The sequence below is a fragment of the Dunckerocampus dactyliophorus genome, chromosome 10 (genome assembly GCF_027744805.1).
Source record: "Dunckerocampus dactyliophorus isolate RoL2022-P2 chromosome 10, RoL_Ddac_1.1, whole genome shotgun sequence".
Classification (NCBI taxonomy): domain Eukaryota; kingdom Metazoa; phylum Chordata; class Actinopteri; order Syngnathiformes; family Syngnathidae; genus Dunckerocampus; species Dunckerocampus dactyliophorus.
Window position 1 is genome coordinate 13246818 of NC_072828.1, and position 17695 is coordinate 13264512.

Consider the following 17695-nt stretch of genomic DNA (forward strand, 5'->3'; position numbering starts at 1 on the left):
AGTTATGCGTTCAAAGTACTACGTGTAAGTGCGGAAGTGTACGAAATTGCATGGAATCTCTCTCAAATAATTCTCAAACTGTGGTACAAGTACCATTGGTGGTACGTGGGCTCCATCTAGTGGTACGCAGGAACGGCATGTTGAAAAAAAAAGAAGAAAATAATGTTAAAACTACATAGTATGTGAAACAGGTCTGAAATACATCAAAGATTTGCATTTTATTAAAACTCTCCTACTATGCCACAAGCCAATTACCTGCAAGTGTAATTGTACCATTTATGTTCAAAACTACATGTGATTGCAAGCGGAGGAAGCAAAAAACTGGTACTTGCAATACCAAAAAAATGTTTCAGAGGTGGTACTTGGGGTAAAAAGAACCACTGCTTCATAGCATGTGAGGAACTCCAAAAACTGCAGTACAGTACACATAATATAAAATAACTATAACACTTTACCAGAGCATCATTTTACAGATATTTTAAATTGCATTTATTGATTTTTTTGGGGTCATCTTTTAATGAATTGTCTCTTATGCAATAAAAAAGTAGTCTGTTCTTGTATGACGTACTGTATATAGTAAAGACTATAGGAATTTTTGTAATACAAAGCAGAGTTAATGAAATTGCGACAAAGGTTTCACTTTCATTGTAAAAAGAATTTTATTACATTCTTAAATCCACAAAGCATATCACCATTGTGCAATAACACTTTCTTGTGTTAATAACCTCTCAGGCTCTTTTTTTAAAATCCATGACGTGTCATAAATTAGTTCTCACTTAAGTCTAGAATGATTCAATAATAATAATAATAATAACAATAATAATCTTAAAATAGAATGAACATATCATGAACAGAAGGATCATGACAAAAGAGAAACTTTTAGGGAGACATGTTTAAAAACGCTCTTTAAAAAAAAATAGAATTACATCTCTCCAAAAAGACAAAAAAGAACACTAAACCGATGAGGAAAATATCATAGTACATATCAGGGCAAAATTGAAGATCACAACAAAACCAAGACAAGAATCAGAGATTATAATTAATCTTTTATACATTTTTTTTGTTTTTTTTTTAAACATTTTCTTGTATGAATATCCTATTTAGTCTATGAAGTCAAAAAGTCTTGAAATAGCAATATTGAAAAGGGTAAAATCTTTGATACTTTCTGTAATCATTCACAAGAACATGTACTGTACACAGTGATGAAGGTTTGAAGGTCTTCTACAGTTAGTAGGTGCCTTGTGGACACAGCGGGACATAGGACAGAGAGCCAAGCTATCTCCCTGAGGAACGTGAGTGCCGGGCTTCCAGACTGCTCTTTCATCCCGATAAACTGCGTAGTGAATGACTGGAACTATTGAAAAGCGGCGTGCTAAACATTCTAAGACAAAGTATTGCACCTTGTTACAATCTGGCCGACCCTGTGGAGCAGTCGGCCTTGAGTTTGTTAAATTCGAGAATCACCTGTTGATACCCTTAACTAAATCTATGCTACTTAAAATGGGAAAGACAATATTGCACAATCCCACCGTGCCATTAAGTACCCGACAAGGGCGGCACCCCTTTTTGCGCTACGTGAGATCATACTGTACGCTGTGTGGCCATCAGCACTGTCCCAGCAGTGCGGTCTCAAATATGAACATCCATAATATCCTTGTGATTGTCTCCATATGCTACAATAAAACAAAACATATATATTTTTTAAGAATACTGGCAGCATGAAAAGAGGAAATCTATGTAGGCCTTCCACAATAGCATTCCAGCGACAATAGAAGCAGCCATTTTTGTCCTCTGTACAAGTGCCATTACAATATAGTTATAATAATGTAGCAGAAGCTCTTCGGCATGATGCTAATATGAGCTCGACAGTTCTGTTTGCTGCACCGTGTGTGGCGTTTGAGAGGGGTGAGGTAGTGAGGGAGAGAGACGGACGAGCAGGTTCTCGAAATCAGGACCTCTTTAGGTAGTGAGAGTCGGCGCGGGTAATAAATCCCACTCTAACTGATGTCTATGGAGCTTAAGTAACACGGCGGCCCATCTGTCCACTCGTAATCCTTCAGCCTCAGGACTGGTTCCACCATTCCAAACATGCAGTGGGCAAATTTGTACTTCTCAGGTCATTACTATTTTACCTCTCGCTGTAAAGATGAGGTGCGGAGGTGTGACAGGTCCAGGCTGTTCACACAGCTGGGTTCTTCAGCAGACGTTCTGCAGAATGGGGGCGTCAAAGATGGCAGCCTAAGTGCGAACCCGCAAAAAAATGAGTGCCAGCAGTTGGTTTTGGAGCCCAAAAGAGGCTCATGTATAAGTGCTAATTATCTCCTATACAATCAAAGTATGGGTGCATTCACACTTGTGGTTTGGTACTCTGTTCTGTTCTTGGCATGCAGTTTAGTGCGGCTCGCTTAGCGTTCACACTTTATATTTTTGTCATGTGACCAAAAGCTGTGCAGTAAACACACACACACAAAGTAAGAACTTGATTGGGCATCTTTTCTGGCATGTGTCATAACTCAAATATTACAAACCAAAATGTCATCGGCTGGGTTGAATGTGAAGGTTATTGTGATATTTACCAGCTTAGATTTCACAAAAAGCTCTTAAAATATACTTTTAAAGAGCACCACACACAAAAGAAGAAAGCAGAGCAGAGACAACACTTCAGACATATTTGCTCTTACTTATTTGTCATTTCTGCATGCAGTAATTTGCTGTCATTTCAACACTGGTCCGCGTCTTTGGTCTGTGCAGTGTTCACATTTGAACTGAGCTGCACCAGAGTTCACTCGGTAGCGGACCGAGACCCATCTTTCAAACAGTCTCGGTCCGCATACCTGGGTTCAAATGATCACATTCACACTTGACCAAACGACCCAGGAAAAAGCACCAGAGCTCCTTTAAAGCAAACCAAACCAAACATGACAAGTGTGATCGCACCCTGAGAGACATTTGTCTCCTTCGTACAGCCATATAGGTGCTATAAATCTTTATATATATAATATAATTGTCACAATATCACTGTGACTTCTCTCTAAGTGGCATATGCAAAGGGAAAGGGCACTGGGACTGAGGTAATGACTGCATTAAAAAAAGAGCCCACTTATATCAGTGTTTTCAGGGCATGCTAGTAAAGAAAAAATATATAATATTTATATATCTAAAAAACCCTGGTTGTGAAATTGATTTGATCATGGTCCCTTTGAACGCTTTGTTCACATGCAGCAAAACTGCAAAAAAGCGGGCACTGCTAGATAGATATGCTAGAAGATAGTGAGTGAAAAATGGTGGATTTTTACCAGACTCACAACTGAAGCATTTCGATAAGAAAAAAAACACTTTGAGGTAAGTAAGGATTGTTAAGTGTGTACATTCGGAATTGGGCCTACAGGCTGTGCTGAACCTTTAAGCAGTGTGGGCGGGGATACATTCAACCGTAGCTTACAGGATCTGTGAGAGGTGTCGTCGTAGAAAGAACTTATAAAAATAAATTTGGACAATACAAATCGTTGAGGCCACTCTTTAGTGTCTTGGAGAAGAGAGCTACCGAGCATCCTTCCCGCGCTGGTAAAACTGAGCGGCCCGAGGGGCACTGTGAGCGACTCCACAAGGGTGGGAGAGGGGCGTTCAGAGGTGAGAGAGGAGTGTGTCCTAAAGTGTAGCGTGCAGGATTGTCAATGAGCGGCTGCTTCGCCTTCGCCTCATCTTGTTGCCACATGTTTTATCTCTCCCTCTGCCTATGCCTCGCAAATTCTCGGCAGAAATCTCTGTATTTTTTTGTTTTATTTTTTTTTGGGTAACGTCGCTTAGCCCTCTGTAGAGTCTGGGAAAGTGATTTCGCTGCCAAACACCTCCCTGTACAGCGGCGGGAAGGTGTACGCAGTCTCGGGGTGGACCAGACGGAAAAACTCCAGTTTGTCAATGTGAAGCTTGCAAATGGACTTCATTATGGGAAGTTTGGAGACCATCTGGAGGAGGAGCCGAAAACATGAATTCATTAGTCGTCATTCATTCATTCATTAGGCGGGACATTAATGTGTCAGTCACATCTGCTGCCTTACCTTTGCAAGTTTCTCCTCTGATGAGCCCCCTTTTTGTAGGCAGCGCTGGAGGGCGACGTACAGCTTCTCCTGCAACTTCTGGATCTGCTGCACATCCGTTAGCCATGGTCGGTCTGAGAGGAACAGAAGTGGTAATGGTTTAATTTATTTTGAACATACATACAAGTTACATTGGAATACATCACACAGTACAATTCACAGTTCTACAGGTCCAAAAAGTGGGGAAACAGTTTCAAGGATGTCCAAAGTGTATGTTGGACATTTTTATTGGCCCACGGCGCATTCTAAAAATATATAATAAAAGAAAAGGAAAAAACAAAAAACAAACAGCAAAAATGGAAAAATCAGCAGTAATTTTACAAGAATGAAGTCAAAATATTAAGAGAAAAAAAATTGTAATCTAGTGAGAAAAAGTCATAATTTTACGAGAATCACGTCATAATATTATGAGGAAAAATAACATCTTTTTCAGCATAAAACTGAAATATTAAAGAAAGACGTTATTTTTAAAAAGTCAGAATACTATGAGAAACAAACAAAACAACAAATAAACTAAAAACATTCTGGGAATAAATGTATAATTACGAGAAGAAAATCTACAAGAAGGAATTGGAAATAGTTGGAATTTATAATTTTTTTTTTTTTTTTTAAAACAGATGTAATTTTTATGAGACTAAAGTAAAAATACTATGAGAAAAAAAGTCGTATTCTAACAAGAAAAAAGGCGCAATTTTGCAAAAATAAACTTGTAATATTATGAGGAAAAATTGTCATTTTAGTAGCATAGAGTTGAAATATTAAAGAAAAAATGCCATAATATTATGAGAAACAAACAAAATAAAATAAAGTTGTGATTTTTTTATTATTAGGTTGGGGAAAAATGGGAATAAAGTCATAATATTACAAGATGAAAATTTACAAAGATTATTTAAGTAGAAAGTTGAAATATTTGGAAATTTAAAAAAAAAAAACAGCGAATATTTGGAAAAAAAAGAGGAACGACTGAAGTTCATACTAATAATGTCCTTTTTCACGTACGGTATCTCACAAAGCTGAAATTCAGTTTTAATAATATATTTTAATAATATATAACCTCTTAGCACAGGGGTCACCAACGTTTTTCCTTGTGAGAGCTACTTTTACAAAATGAAAATGGCCAAGACCTACTCATTTTTGTCACATTTATTTTCAGAGCTTATTTTAAACCCAAACAAAGCGAATATGCTTGTTTTACCAGAACATTAACAAAATGCTGGTGTCCACAACTCACATTTTGTATTTCAAAATTCATTTATTTCTACTGTTCTTTCATTATTAACTGAAAACCTGAATGAAAAGCAGGCTTGCGGGCACCTCATGTGGTCGTGGGGGGCTACCTGGTGCCCGCGGGCACCACGTTGGTGACCCCCGTCTTAGCATATCTACAAAATATCAACTTAGCCCTTGCATCCTTTCATTTTTAAGTATGTGGCCCCTGGTGGAAAACGTTTGGACACCCCTGGTCTATTTAATACCAATGCACTGACCGTTTCCAGTCAGATACAGGTACATACTGTAAATAAATATTCTCAGGGTGTCTGGTAGTATTTCAATTCAGGGGGTGTGTGAAAATTCTGTCCCCACTGGCATATAGCAATTAGAACATCACCTGGTGAGAGGAGTACAGCAGCAGTGAAGAGGGCCATCTCTTCGTCAGACATCTGGATACGACTCAAGCTTTTGGCCAAGTCAAACACCGCAGCCACAAGGTCATCACAGCCTGGAAAGGAAATACAGGGTCGTCATGGATCGCCTGTGACTTTACTGCAACAAGACGCATCATAAAGCGATAATAGAGAAAGAAGGAGCGAGGAAAGAAGATGCCACTCACCAAGTGCTTTAAAAAAGTGAGCAGGGGCAAACCTTCCATCAAAGAGCAAAGTGTTATTGATGGGGTTGTATGCCCGACACATTCGAATCAGAAGAACGTCCATGCAGCCTGGGGATACAAGACAAAAGAAAAACCTATTAATACAGCGCTACTGTTATCAATTTATAACTAATGCCAAACCTTAAATTATTCAGTCGTGGAAAAAATGGCATGAGTGTAAATGACATTTGTGGGTTGTGGTGAAAATGCTTTGGAAGACATTCTACCATATACTGTATATGTAAAACAGATATTGTCAAAGTTTTATAACCATTAGATAAATGGCAATGACTGGTGGGCAATTAGTTGCCAAGTCCTGTCCACGTCCATGCACAGCCATGTTTTTAAACTAATCTTGCTCAAATTGTACACACATGTGCTTGTCAGTCCTCTAAAGGTGTGTACCAAATTTTGTGACGATCCAGATGAACACTGTAAGTTACAGTGGGTGTTATGTAGAGCTTTGTCCAAAATTTAATGTCAATGCGACTCAGAAGTGTTTAATACAAGCGCCACCGTGCGGTGTATTTGTCATGAAAACAATAGCACAGGCAACACAGCAGAGGTGCATGTTTTGCCATCTTTTAATCCTTTTGTGTGGAGTGGCTCAGGAGAAAAGAGTTATACAATTTTTTCAAATGCCAATTTTGAAGTTAAAGGGATAGTTTGGGTTTTTTGACATTAAGTTGTATGACACCCCCATCAGCAGTGTAGTACATCAACAGTGACTTATCCCCGCATTTGGTCCCACGAGTCCAGTGCTGGTCGGATTTCCGTGATGAGGTAGTTCCGCTTAGTTGCTGTGTCATTTAAGTAAAGAGTTTGGCTTCTCAAAACAATACTGTATGTGTTCAAAACAGTAATACTTTTGCACCATAAAAATTCCCCTCAAAAAAAAAAAAAAAAAGAGACCTCACAAATCGCTCAGTGTTATATTTGTCTCCCGCTGTATCCCTGCGCACTGTCGCCTCTCCATTCTTGTGCATGTGATGAAGACACTGGCATCTTCTTCCGCGACGGAGCGCCACATCCATCTTGTTTACGTGTGTGTTCCACAGCAGAAGATGTGAGCATCTTCGTCACATACGAACGAATGCACGGGCGAAGGTGCGCAGGTATACGGCGGGAGACAAATATAACACCAAGTGGTTTGTGAGGTCTGATTTTTTTGAGGAGGCGTTTTTGTGAAGCCAAACTCTTTACTGAAATGGCCCAACAACTAAGCGGAACTATGTGCTTCGTCCAGAACCAGACTCACAAGACCTATTGGGGGAGTAAGTCACTGTTGATGTACTACACTGCTGATGCGGATGTCATAAAACTATCCCTTTAAAGAGAGGTTTTGGATATGTTTTTGTTGGAAATTACCCATGGCACAATGTGTTACACGATAGTATTTAATTAATTTTTAAAAAATTTGGTAAATAAAAATTGGGTTTCCTCAATTTGCCTTTAACATTAAAAGGTATCAATATTTTTCAAAATGTAAAAAAAAAAAAAAAAAAAAGAAAACGCTCAATATTTTTAAATTATGACCACTTTAGCAGTATGTGTAAATATGTTCGCGTGCATTCATCTTCAAACAGGGAGTGGTGCAAAGTTGTGGTTTGACTGGTTTGCAGTAGAAGTAAATCTAAACAAAGAGATCACACATAATGTAAAACATTCTTCACAACATGAGGGTTGACCGCACAAGGCCCACCATTCTTCAGACAGAGAGCAGATGTGCACTTTGAGTCACTCCAGATGCATGTGATTGTCGAACTCCTGTGAAGTCAGCCACCCCTCGAGGCTAATATACCGCGCATGCACTTCCATGTGACAATAACGATTGCTATCACAACTAAGAGGCTGAGAAGCAATAAACACGCACGCCAAGGGTGTCAGCGATATCCCCAGAGGCCCATTTCTTTGCGACAACATCCCCCAGCTGTACTGTGGCTAAACACAAGATGTACAAGCGATTTATTTTTATGTTTGAAGGTTACTGACCTGCTTTGAGGAGGATAATCTGATCGTTCTGACACAGGTCCATGAACCCAGAGATGCGCTTGGCAAACTCCACCACATACTGGATGACGTTGGTGATGTGAATGGCACACTGTTGCCACATTACCTCAGCTGACTGAGAGAAGTAAAAAAACAGAAAAGACTTAGTTGCATAAGCAGGGAAGAATAATGCAGATTGTGTTTGCACTCATCTGTTGATTGTGTTCATTGGCAATCAATGCTTTTCTGCTGGTTGGATTTTCACCAAAGACACACTGACCTACATTCTGGCTGGTAGATTAACACAACTATTTTGATCCTCTTGTTATTTATTTGTTATTAAGATCCCTTGACATCATGAAGGAAAAACCTAATTCTTTATGGACATGACACCACTTTTGACCCACCCCGAGCTCGATGAGCCCGCCCTGTGTATACGCCCACCACTTCACAGAAGATGGCTTTGTAAAAAAAAAAAAAAAAAAAAAGAAAAAAAGGCTTTGCTACACATCTTAAAATAAAGCATGGCACTCAGTCAGCTACAAACGTATGAGCTGTTAGTTTGATCATGTTTTTTTTGTCAAAGAATAGGCTAACCTAGCATAATAATGAGACTTAAAATTGCTGAAAAATCGTATAAGGGAGCTTTACTTTAAATACAGTACTAAGTGAGCGTAACACGGTTAGCTCCCCCTACAACTGTGTAAATGACAGTATTGCTTTCACTTTTTACTACTAGCAGATACTGTATTTTACACTTGTATGACAGTAAAGACTGCTCTGATGTTACTGTAAAATAGTCTGCACAGTTAATAAAGGTATTATGACCCTAAAATGCAATATTTGTATTTCTAAAAAAAAAAATGGACCCAATCAGCATCCTGGGACGCATTTGGCTGAGTAACAGACATACCTTGGTTTGATACATGCGAGTCTCTTCCAGGCCGTACGTGGACCACGCCATTCTCTTCAGCTCCTCTGTAGTGTACTGGCATGTCTCTATATGGGACTTCACCACACACTGTGTTATGTGCTCTGAGTAAGAAAGAATATTGGATTTAAGATGATTGCCATTCCCAGGACTGATGCATTCACGTGTTACCAAAGTCGCACCTACCAAGCTCAAGCAGGGAGCATCCGTCGGGCAGTGGGTTGAGGATAGCATGCGAAAAAAGCCCAGAGTCGTGCAACAGCTGGTACTCGTGCTTAATGCTGTGGTTGCCATCTACAAAGTCCAAGTTGGTCTGTTCCGGTGAACTTTGCGAGGATGAGGTGCTGCCTGCGCTGCCGGCCAGCATGTCCAGGTTCCTGTATTCGCCCCCTGCATCCTCCGGAGTCAGCGGCAGGTCGAAGAGTAGGCCTTCAGGCAGCGTGGTGAAGTCATCCAGATCGCTAAGTGCTGTGCTGGACACTCTTCTGTAGGTGCGGCTGTGGTCACCCATGTTGCCGCTCTCTTCCCGGGCTACAAACCCAGCGCACTCCTGAGACTGCTGGTGCTTCTGGACCTCTGCGTACAGGCTGTCGCGCTGCTTCTTGGACATGCGACCAAACTTCACCGCTGTAGCAACAGCAAATGTACATTTATTACATAACATAATAATGGAATTCAAATTATTTTGATCGCTGATGTTAGAAAACTGCTGCTTGACTTCCTAACTAATTCTGTTCCGTAATTTTACTCCACATATTGATTTGCTAAAAGCTGTATAACCAGTGTGTACTACAACACATTTTGGCACCTCTGGGTTATGGGTCAGACTGATACCATTTGGTGGAAACCTGGTATAACCGAATGCTTGGACTCACCGTCACGGCTCATGCCCAGAGCGAGACATTTCTGCAGCCGGCAGTGCTGACAGCGGTTTCGATTGGTCCGATCAATCAGGCAGTTTCTCTGTCGTGAGCAGGAGTACATAGCATTGTTCTGCTGGCTACGTCGGAAGAAACCCTACAGGCGGAAAGAATGTAAAAAGACGGGTGGGCTTTAAAAAAAAAAATACTTGCAGACTTATACGGACTGAGATTAATGACATAACACATCATAAACGTACATTTTTTCTCTACATGCCAACTCCTTTACGAAGCATGAGAAGAGAGCTCACCTTGCAGCCTTCACATGTGATGACGCCGTAGTGAATCCCTGATGATTTGTCCCCGCAAATTTTACAGGGTATGACTTCTATTTGAGCTGCAGAAAGAGAAAAAATGCAAAAAGACATGAAATACAGACAAATGGGTATTATTTATACAACAATGAGTCAGTGTGACTGGAAGAAGTGAAACATCAGATATCGTTCCAGTCAGGAACACAGCTGCTCATTTTCTGAGGGGCATATACAAGTAGACGCATTACAGGTGACCCCCAGGGCCTAATGTTTTTCTTATTTTTTTTAATGTTTACCTGTATGAATCTTATTTATTCATGAACTTATAAAATGTAAGACTTATTACAGACTTTTATTTGAAGTGACATATTCATAGCAGGCGATCAACTCAATCAAAAACAAAAAATAACGTAGAAATTATAAATTAATTAATCACTGAACATACACTAATATTAGAATTACAATTAAATACAGAAAATGCTGACTGTGTACGTTCGTGGAAATGCATTTGCTTTTTGGGCAGTCCTTATTTGACATAGTTATGCATGCGTTTCTAAATTGACCTGGACTATAATCTGTCAATATTTATCCAGCAATAGTTGTGCAACCAAAATGATGTCAAGGCATGCCAAGTGCCACGCTGCGGGTATTAAAAAACCCCTCCAAAAAACAGGTACAATCGCATCCCAAGAACTGCAGATTACCTCATGTCAGTTTCAATGTATTTGAAGCACAATATCGGAAACCAAAGCATCCTGTGATTGACATAGGAGCTGGTCGATACATTATGCACCTTGGTCTCATTGTGGCAGCCTGAGCCTTCTTACCAAGGAACAGCATGTTCTTTTCATTATGTTGTTTATCTAAGAAGCTGGGCCTCCTCGGGCCCAGAATAGCAGGTCAATTGCATTAGCTGAAGCCTAAGGTTATAAAGTTTCATGGCTGCCCCTCCTTCTCCCTCCTCCATGAAGAAGAATATGCCTGCAGGCTGGATCCAGGAAAACAACCATATTAAACTTCTGAGGATCTCGAATAAGAAAACGACAATAGATAAAAGTGACTGCGACTGTGCTGACTGAGTGCTCGATTCCATTCTGTCACAATTCCTCATAGCTAGGTCATGCAGGTAAGGTTGGAGAATGGCGGCTTCTTTGGGGAATGTATCCGTCTTGTAAATGTTCTTTTATATAATATTTGTAATTGACCACACATGCTGCCTTGCATGGGGAGAGAGCTGCGTCACACACTCAACCAAAAAATTTGTGTGAGTGGAGTGACTACATCCTCTACACTTTCTGTGCAGTACAGGTGACATATTGTATTAAGTGTCTACGCTGACCAGCGAAACGCATCAGAAGGATATAAATAAATAAAGGGCAGTGGAAAAAAAAAAAGAAGTCCCTTTCTCCTTCTCTCTCTCCTCTCCAAGGCCTCCTGCCCCTCCCGTCAGCCTGTTATATAACTGTAGTCTGGCCGCATTCCACAAACGCAGGCATTCAAAGGTGGTTGTCCCGGCAACCAGCATGTGACACTCCTCCCTCTCTCGCTTCCAGCCGCTCCCATTGGCTGCCACCAGAGTAACTTTTGTGTTCCAACTCGGCAACTCACCTGCCAGTCAGCTGAGCGGCAAAGTCAGGCCCATGGAGCAGAAGCTGCTCCACTGACACACTTTCCCATTTAAGCAAAAAGGAGGAGGCGCCTGTTGCTTTTTGCTCGCAAGCTTTTAGGTGGATCCCGGTTTGACTAAAGACTCCGTAAACCGAGGCGAAGGGTGGAGTGCAACCTTTGCTTTGGAAGCAAAACATAATATACGGCAGATGACAGATTTACTGTAGCTTGGCAAAGGCCCAACAGCAGCCGGTGGTTGTTTCCAAACATGTTTAACATCTGGATATATTAAAAACGTCAAGTACAGTAACCCCTCCACCACCTCGCTCGGCCCCCCACTGGTAATAACAGCTGTAGCTAATAGTGGCTCCCGACTTGTTGCAGCACGTCGAGCATTTGAGTGAAATTTCAGCTGCGTTGAAGCGAGACCATAAATCTATTTTTGCTGTGCTTGCAGCCAGCGGGGCCACAAATAAATGTGTCTTTAATGATCACATACAAGCAATAAGAGCACACTTATTAGTGTAAATAGCTATTTATGACAATGCTCTCACGCAGATTAATTTTTTTTTTATTATTACACAAAACTGATTCCCATAAACTTTGTGGTAAAGTTGAGCATGGAGATTGGGAGAAATTTAAAAATTTTATGCAGATTATGAAAAATGTGCAAACACAGTTTCTTTGAATTTCTGTTTATTTTCTTGAGGGTATACTGCATCTGTATGAACCTTAGGAGTACAATTACAGGGCAACCAGCCCGTCTTTACACAGGACTTAGAAACTAACCGTCCATAAGACGTTGACTATTTTTGTAATCATTATAAAACTTTGAGAATATCTGTACTCCATGTATGCGAGTGTGTCTTCCCATGTTTTTCCATCACAACCCAGAGGGGCTGCCACAAATGACATGACTGTATGTTACAAGGTACGGAAGACGTCTTTGTGGCTTACCTTCCTATAAGTATTCTTTACAAAACAAACTAGTTGATTAGCTCTTAACAATCAAGTATTGCATTCCATTTTCAGTTGTTGGAGACAAAATTACCAAACAATTCCAGATCACTGACAGATCACTGACAGATAATCAACATGCCCATCCGTAGTTTTACCTGTCAAGTGGCTTGGTGACAGCCTTTGCATATCACACTGTTTTCTAGAGATATCATAGTGTGGAAAGACATAAAACAATGCATCACTGCGTCACTGCATCAGTCTGTGTCGCTCAGCACTTTTTCTCGCCGTAAAAGCTCATTTGCTCAGACTTTGCCCTCTCATCCCAGCTAATCAAACAGTCCAAGGTCCTGTTTACCTGCACTTTACATTTACCTGACATACTGTACTTAACCTACTTTCTGGCTGAAAGGATATACAATTTATTGCTGGATAATTATTATATATTACAGCACACATATTTAAAATGCTAGAATTTCTCACTCTCAGTAGTTCCCAATGATTCGGGGGCCTCGAGTGACACCTATCTATAAAAGTACTCAGCGTTTTTAAGGCCTCTCGAGCTACATTGAAAAGTGAAAAATGGCCTGACACTCACCGACCATTAAAAAATGCAAGCAATTACTCTGCAGATGCAACCGCCAAGGAATGAGAGGTTAATATACAACCAGCCCATTGCAGCATCCTGCAAAATGCCTTAACTGTAGGGATGCCTTACAAGCATTAAAAAAAAGAGAGACATTGCGGAGGAATTTTGACATTTACAGCCTTGTTTTGCCGTGAAAAGAGACTCGATAGGGCTTGCTGGGATATGCATGTACAGTATACATCATTTACAAGGAGGCCAAATCAGACACAAGATCGTCTTACATGTGTGGCAGAGAATGTTTCCATACGAGTCTAATCTGACTGTGGTCACAACACACTGCTGCCGACCACAAAAAGGCTAAAAACTATATTTCCATCAGCACACATTCTAAAAAGAAGTGTTGTATATTTATATGCTAAGAATTCTATGACTAAAAAAAGTAACACAAAAAACAAACCCATCAACATAATGAAATCATGTAAGAAATCAGCAAAGTTGCACAAGATTTCAACAAATCTCAAACAGTGACAAAAGTGGTAGACTGTCCTGGCGACAGTACAATCTGGTCAAAGCAATAATGAGCTCACAATAACAATAAGGCGCTCCAAAGTTAAGGAACGCAGGGCCAAGTCGATTGAATCTACAGTATCTTATTTAAATTAGCCAGTTTGTAGCTCGGCATATGAGTCTCTGTCTAGGCTGCTCAGCACAGTACGGCTGACTTAATGACAATTCAACAATAATAAGAAAAGACTTGATGCACAGCTACTTCTCAAAGGATGAATACACATATTGTTTCTATGTTTTAACAGCTGTTAGCGTCTTTTTACACTTGACATTTGATCATGTTAAAACTGTTAAAGCGTTCGGTTTACAGTTAAAACAGGTTTTATGGTTGACTCTGGACCGGATTAATTTAATTGACATTCTCTATGGGAAAATATAGTTTTGAAACAGAACAAATTGTCTTGGAACACCTTATTTAGACCTTATAGGTTCCACTTCTGAATTTTGTTACACATAAGCGTTCTCCATTTGTACCACAACACACCACCAGGCCTGATGCGCTTTCTCTTCATGGCGTTCATTTTAAACGCAAAGCGGGCCTGTGCCACACAAGAAAAACCAGACTGAGGAATTCGGTTCAGCAGCATCAACTTTGCACACTCTCCGAGCTCTCGCACACAAATGAAAGACATTTTCACAGCAATCACAGTCGCCTTGAGTTTTAAATCTCATTTACGTCTGTTTAGATGTCATTTATCCGTCTGCAAAAGCGGGACAAGCAGCAGATATTGGCTATCAGGCCACCTCAAGATACTGCTGAGTCCAAATAAAGCAAAATATTATTTTTGAGTCTCTCTTTGTGTACATTTGTGCTCTCACAAATTGATATATAGGTTTATAATAAGCAAAAGCGGGGAGCCATGCAGGCGCTATTCACACACTCAAGGCGAAGAATTGAAGCTGGAGAGTTAATGGTGGCATGGAATCTTTGCGTGCAGTTGAGAAAGGGCACCTTGACACATACTGAGGCTCGCTGTGAACTTCTCCAAGGCTGTACATTTAACAGATAGCGGCTTTGAGCCCAAGCTCCACACAGCGGGCGACCTTTCTACTTTATAGCTTTCGGACCTTTTGATCTTCAGTTAGGTGAGACCTCCGATTTGCTGATTCCACTGCTGTGCACGCAAGTCGGTAAAAAGAGTGCAGCGGTTGTGATTTGACTGAAAATAACTTTTGATACAAAGTGCAACAATACCTCCACATTTGAATGTACATGTTCATTTTTCCCAAATTACCCGCAAAAAGACATACATAGAGGCGTTTCTATCACGAAATACAAAAACTAAATACAGTCAAACCTCAGTTTTTGAGCACCTCAGTTTTCGACAAAAAAAATTGACTTGGTTCTCGTAAACTCTTTTGGATATCGTAAAACAGTGCCCATAACAAACTATTGTATTTTACACCTTGGCACTCACAGCATGTCTTGTTTATTCAGCCATCGGGGATCACACACCCACCCGCAATACTTAGTTTACACAATACTACGGTATCCTGTAAGGCACACTCATTTGACAAACTCAAAAGAGAATGTTAAATGTTAACTAGTCTGTGTGCTGCATCATCAACAAGGTCCAGCCTGGCAATGAAGTATGAAATCAAGAAAGCTAATGTTATGAAAGAAGTAAAGGTGTCAAGAAAACAGATCATAAGCGATGGAAGGTGTTGAGAAGTTATTGGTGCGTATACCTTCCCCTCCTCGCCGTCTTCCCCAACAAGAGTCTTCAATAAAAGGTAAAAGTGATGTTTAAACGTTTGTTTATTACTTACATTCATTTCTAATTATTTAAACATTGTTTCTACATGCAAAACTATAATTATTCTCAATAAAAAAAATTCTGTTTGTGTCTGTAACAATGCAATTGGATTTACATGACTTCTTATGGGCAAAATTGCTTTGATTTCTGTACGTTTCGTTTAGCTTTTGTCAAACCTTTTGGATTTAATTAATTACAAAAACCAAAATACCACTGTTAATCCAACTGTCCAGTCAGGCCCTGAGTGGCATTGCCTCTTGTTGATGTCAGTAACCCAAGCTGACAGAGGAAACTGAGCTTAACCGAAGCCTGCTGTGCCTCATGGTTAAATGTGGGCTTGCTGTGCCCATATCCGGCTTTGTCACAGCGGTGCTGCACGCTGACATCATAACAGTTACGTCTGCACAATGTATACACTTATATGTATGCAAAATAGCTGACAACACAGAAACAAAATCTCAAATGCATTTTTGTTTGCATTACTTCTACTTTGTTTGGTTAGTTTATGTTTGTGCAAGTTACTGGTGTTCCAAAGTACATTTAAAGTACAAAGAATGTCAAAGATGAGCTTTACCCCTTAAAGGGTGATTTCAACAAAAGATTACAGAGCGCGCGCGCACACACACACACACACACACACACAATAATCGCACTCAATGACAGAAGTAGGTCAATGGAGCACCTCCTATCGCTCTCCCCCTCACCCCCACATAACACACCACTGTCCGCCATAATGCGAAAAAAACACCACACTTGACAAAGCAACAAAAAGCAAAACAAATAATGCAAAAAAAACTGTCATTTTTAACAGGTTAGCAAATAACAACGTCTTTGCACACGTTTATAGTACTTCACACATTATTTATAGTGCTTCTTGTTGGCTCTCTGCAAGGCAAAGTGTCAAAAAATATTATTCTTCTAAAGGAAATCGTAAAAAAACGACATTTTCTCCAACACCAAGTGTTTTTTCATAACGTTTGAATCAGCCTGCTCGCTCCCTCCCTTCCTTCCTTCCCTCGCTCTTACATAACTGCAGCCAGTCAGCCGAAGGGCACCAACGCACTGCTCTCCTTAGTAGAAAAATAAAACCCATAATAATGCACAACATAACACGTTACTATTGGTGTGTTTATAGAAGTCGATGTAAATATTCAACGTACAGGTTCTGCAAATAATACAACACTTTTGACTGTTTTATCAAAACTTGTGCTTATTTATTAGATTAAAATATTTATAGAGGAATACATTTTGTAGTTGTTAATATTTGTCATTTCCTACAGTTTACCCATTGATGCGTTCAAATTCTCACCGAAAAACTTCGGACTTTGGACGCTACTTCGTCACGCGACTGCCAACTTTTGTTTTAATTGCAAAAAAACACACACAAGTAAACTCACCTCTCATGTCGGCGGTTGAGTCTAGCCAATTCTTCTTTTAGTCATACAATTCCGTGTAGAAATGAAATGGAACCGAGCAAGAAGCGAAGGCGTGCGTACTTTCTCCGAGCTGTCAAACAGCAACTCCTCATATGTCTTGTCGAGCTCCTCTTCCCACGTAAAGACGGACAATAATGGCGACACGGTGCCGGTGTTGGGCTACTTTCTATCGGCTTCCCTGCGGGTTTGGGGACGCTGTTTTGGCTGCGGTGCAGGTGACAGAACAAGAAGCGCTGTACCCACGCGTGGTGTCCGCTCCTTCCTGCTCTGCTGCTCTTGCTAACCTACTTTCGGCGCATGGACTACACATGATCTCACCAGAGGCCCGCCCGCCGCGTGGCGCGCGCTTAAGGAGGCTCTCACGCGTGCGTGAGAAAGTGTGGCAGTGTGTCAGTGCACGACGGCGGTCACACAGCGTGGGAACTACAAGTATTACATGCGGCAAGCATAACTATCTTAATGTCTATCTATCTGTCTGTCTGCCTGTCGTAAGAGATTAGGAAAAAACATTTGGTCTGATCGCAGTTCCGTGGTTGACTATGGCCTATTATTAGTGAAAAATATTGAAAGGTAAGTTATATCTACAAGTTATATATAGTGTTCTAGTCACTAGTCGTCGGTAAGGTTACATCGATGAGACATGACATTCTCCTCAATGTTCTCCTCCCAGTCCATGTGGAAGTGGTATGTTTTTGGCTCTGTTTGAAACCCTTTCTTAAG

At 40.5% G+C, this 17695-nt stretch overlaps 1 protein-coding gene across 1 annotated transcript; it reads right to left on the reverse strand.

The window, feature by feature from the left end:
* Positions 1-215: 215 nt before the first annotated feature.
* rorca (RAR-related orphan receptor C a) lies at positions 216-17291 on the reverse strand. Its single transcript, XM_054789994.1, has 10 exons — positions 16937-17291; positions 10059-10144; positions 9763-9904; positions 9074-9514; positions 8870-8991; positions 7960-8092; positions 5929-6036; positions 5707-5817; positions 4059-4171; positions 216-3965 (listed from the first exon to the last, which is right to left on the reverse strand). The coding sequence occupies exons 1-10, from the start codon at positions 16941-16943 to the stop codon at positions 3804-3806; spliced, it is 1425 nt and encodes a 474-aa protein (XP_054645969.1). The 5' UTR covers positions 16944-17291; the 3' UTR covers positions 216-3803.
* Between the last annotated feature and the right edge of the window lie 404 nt (positions 17292-17695).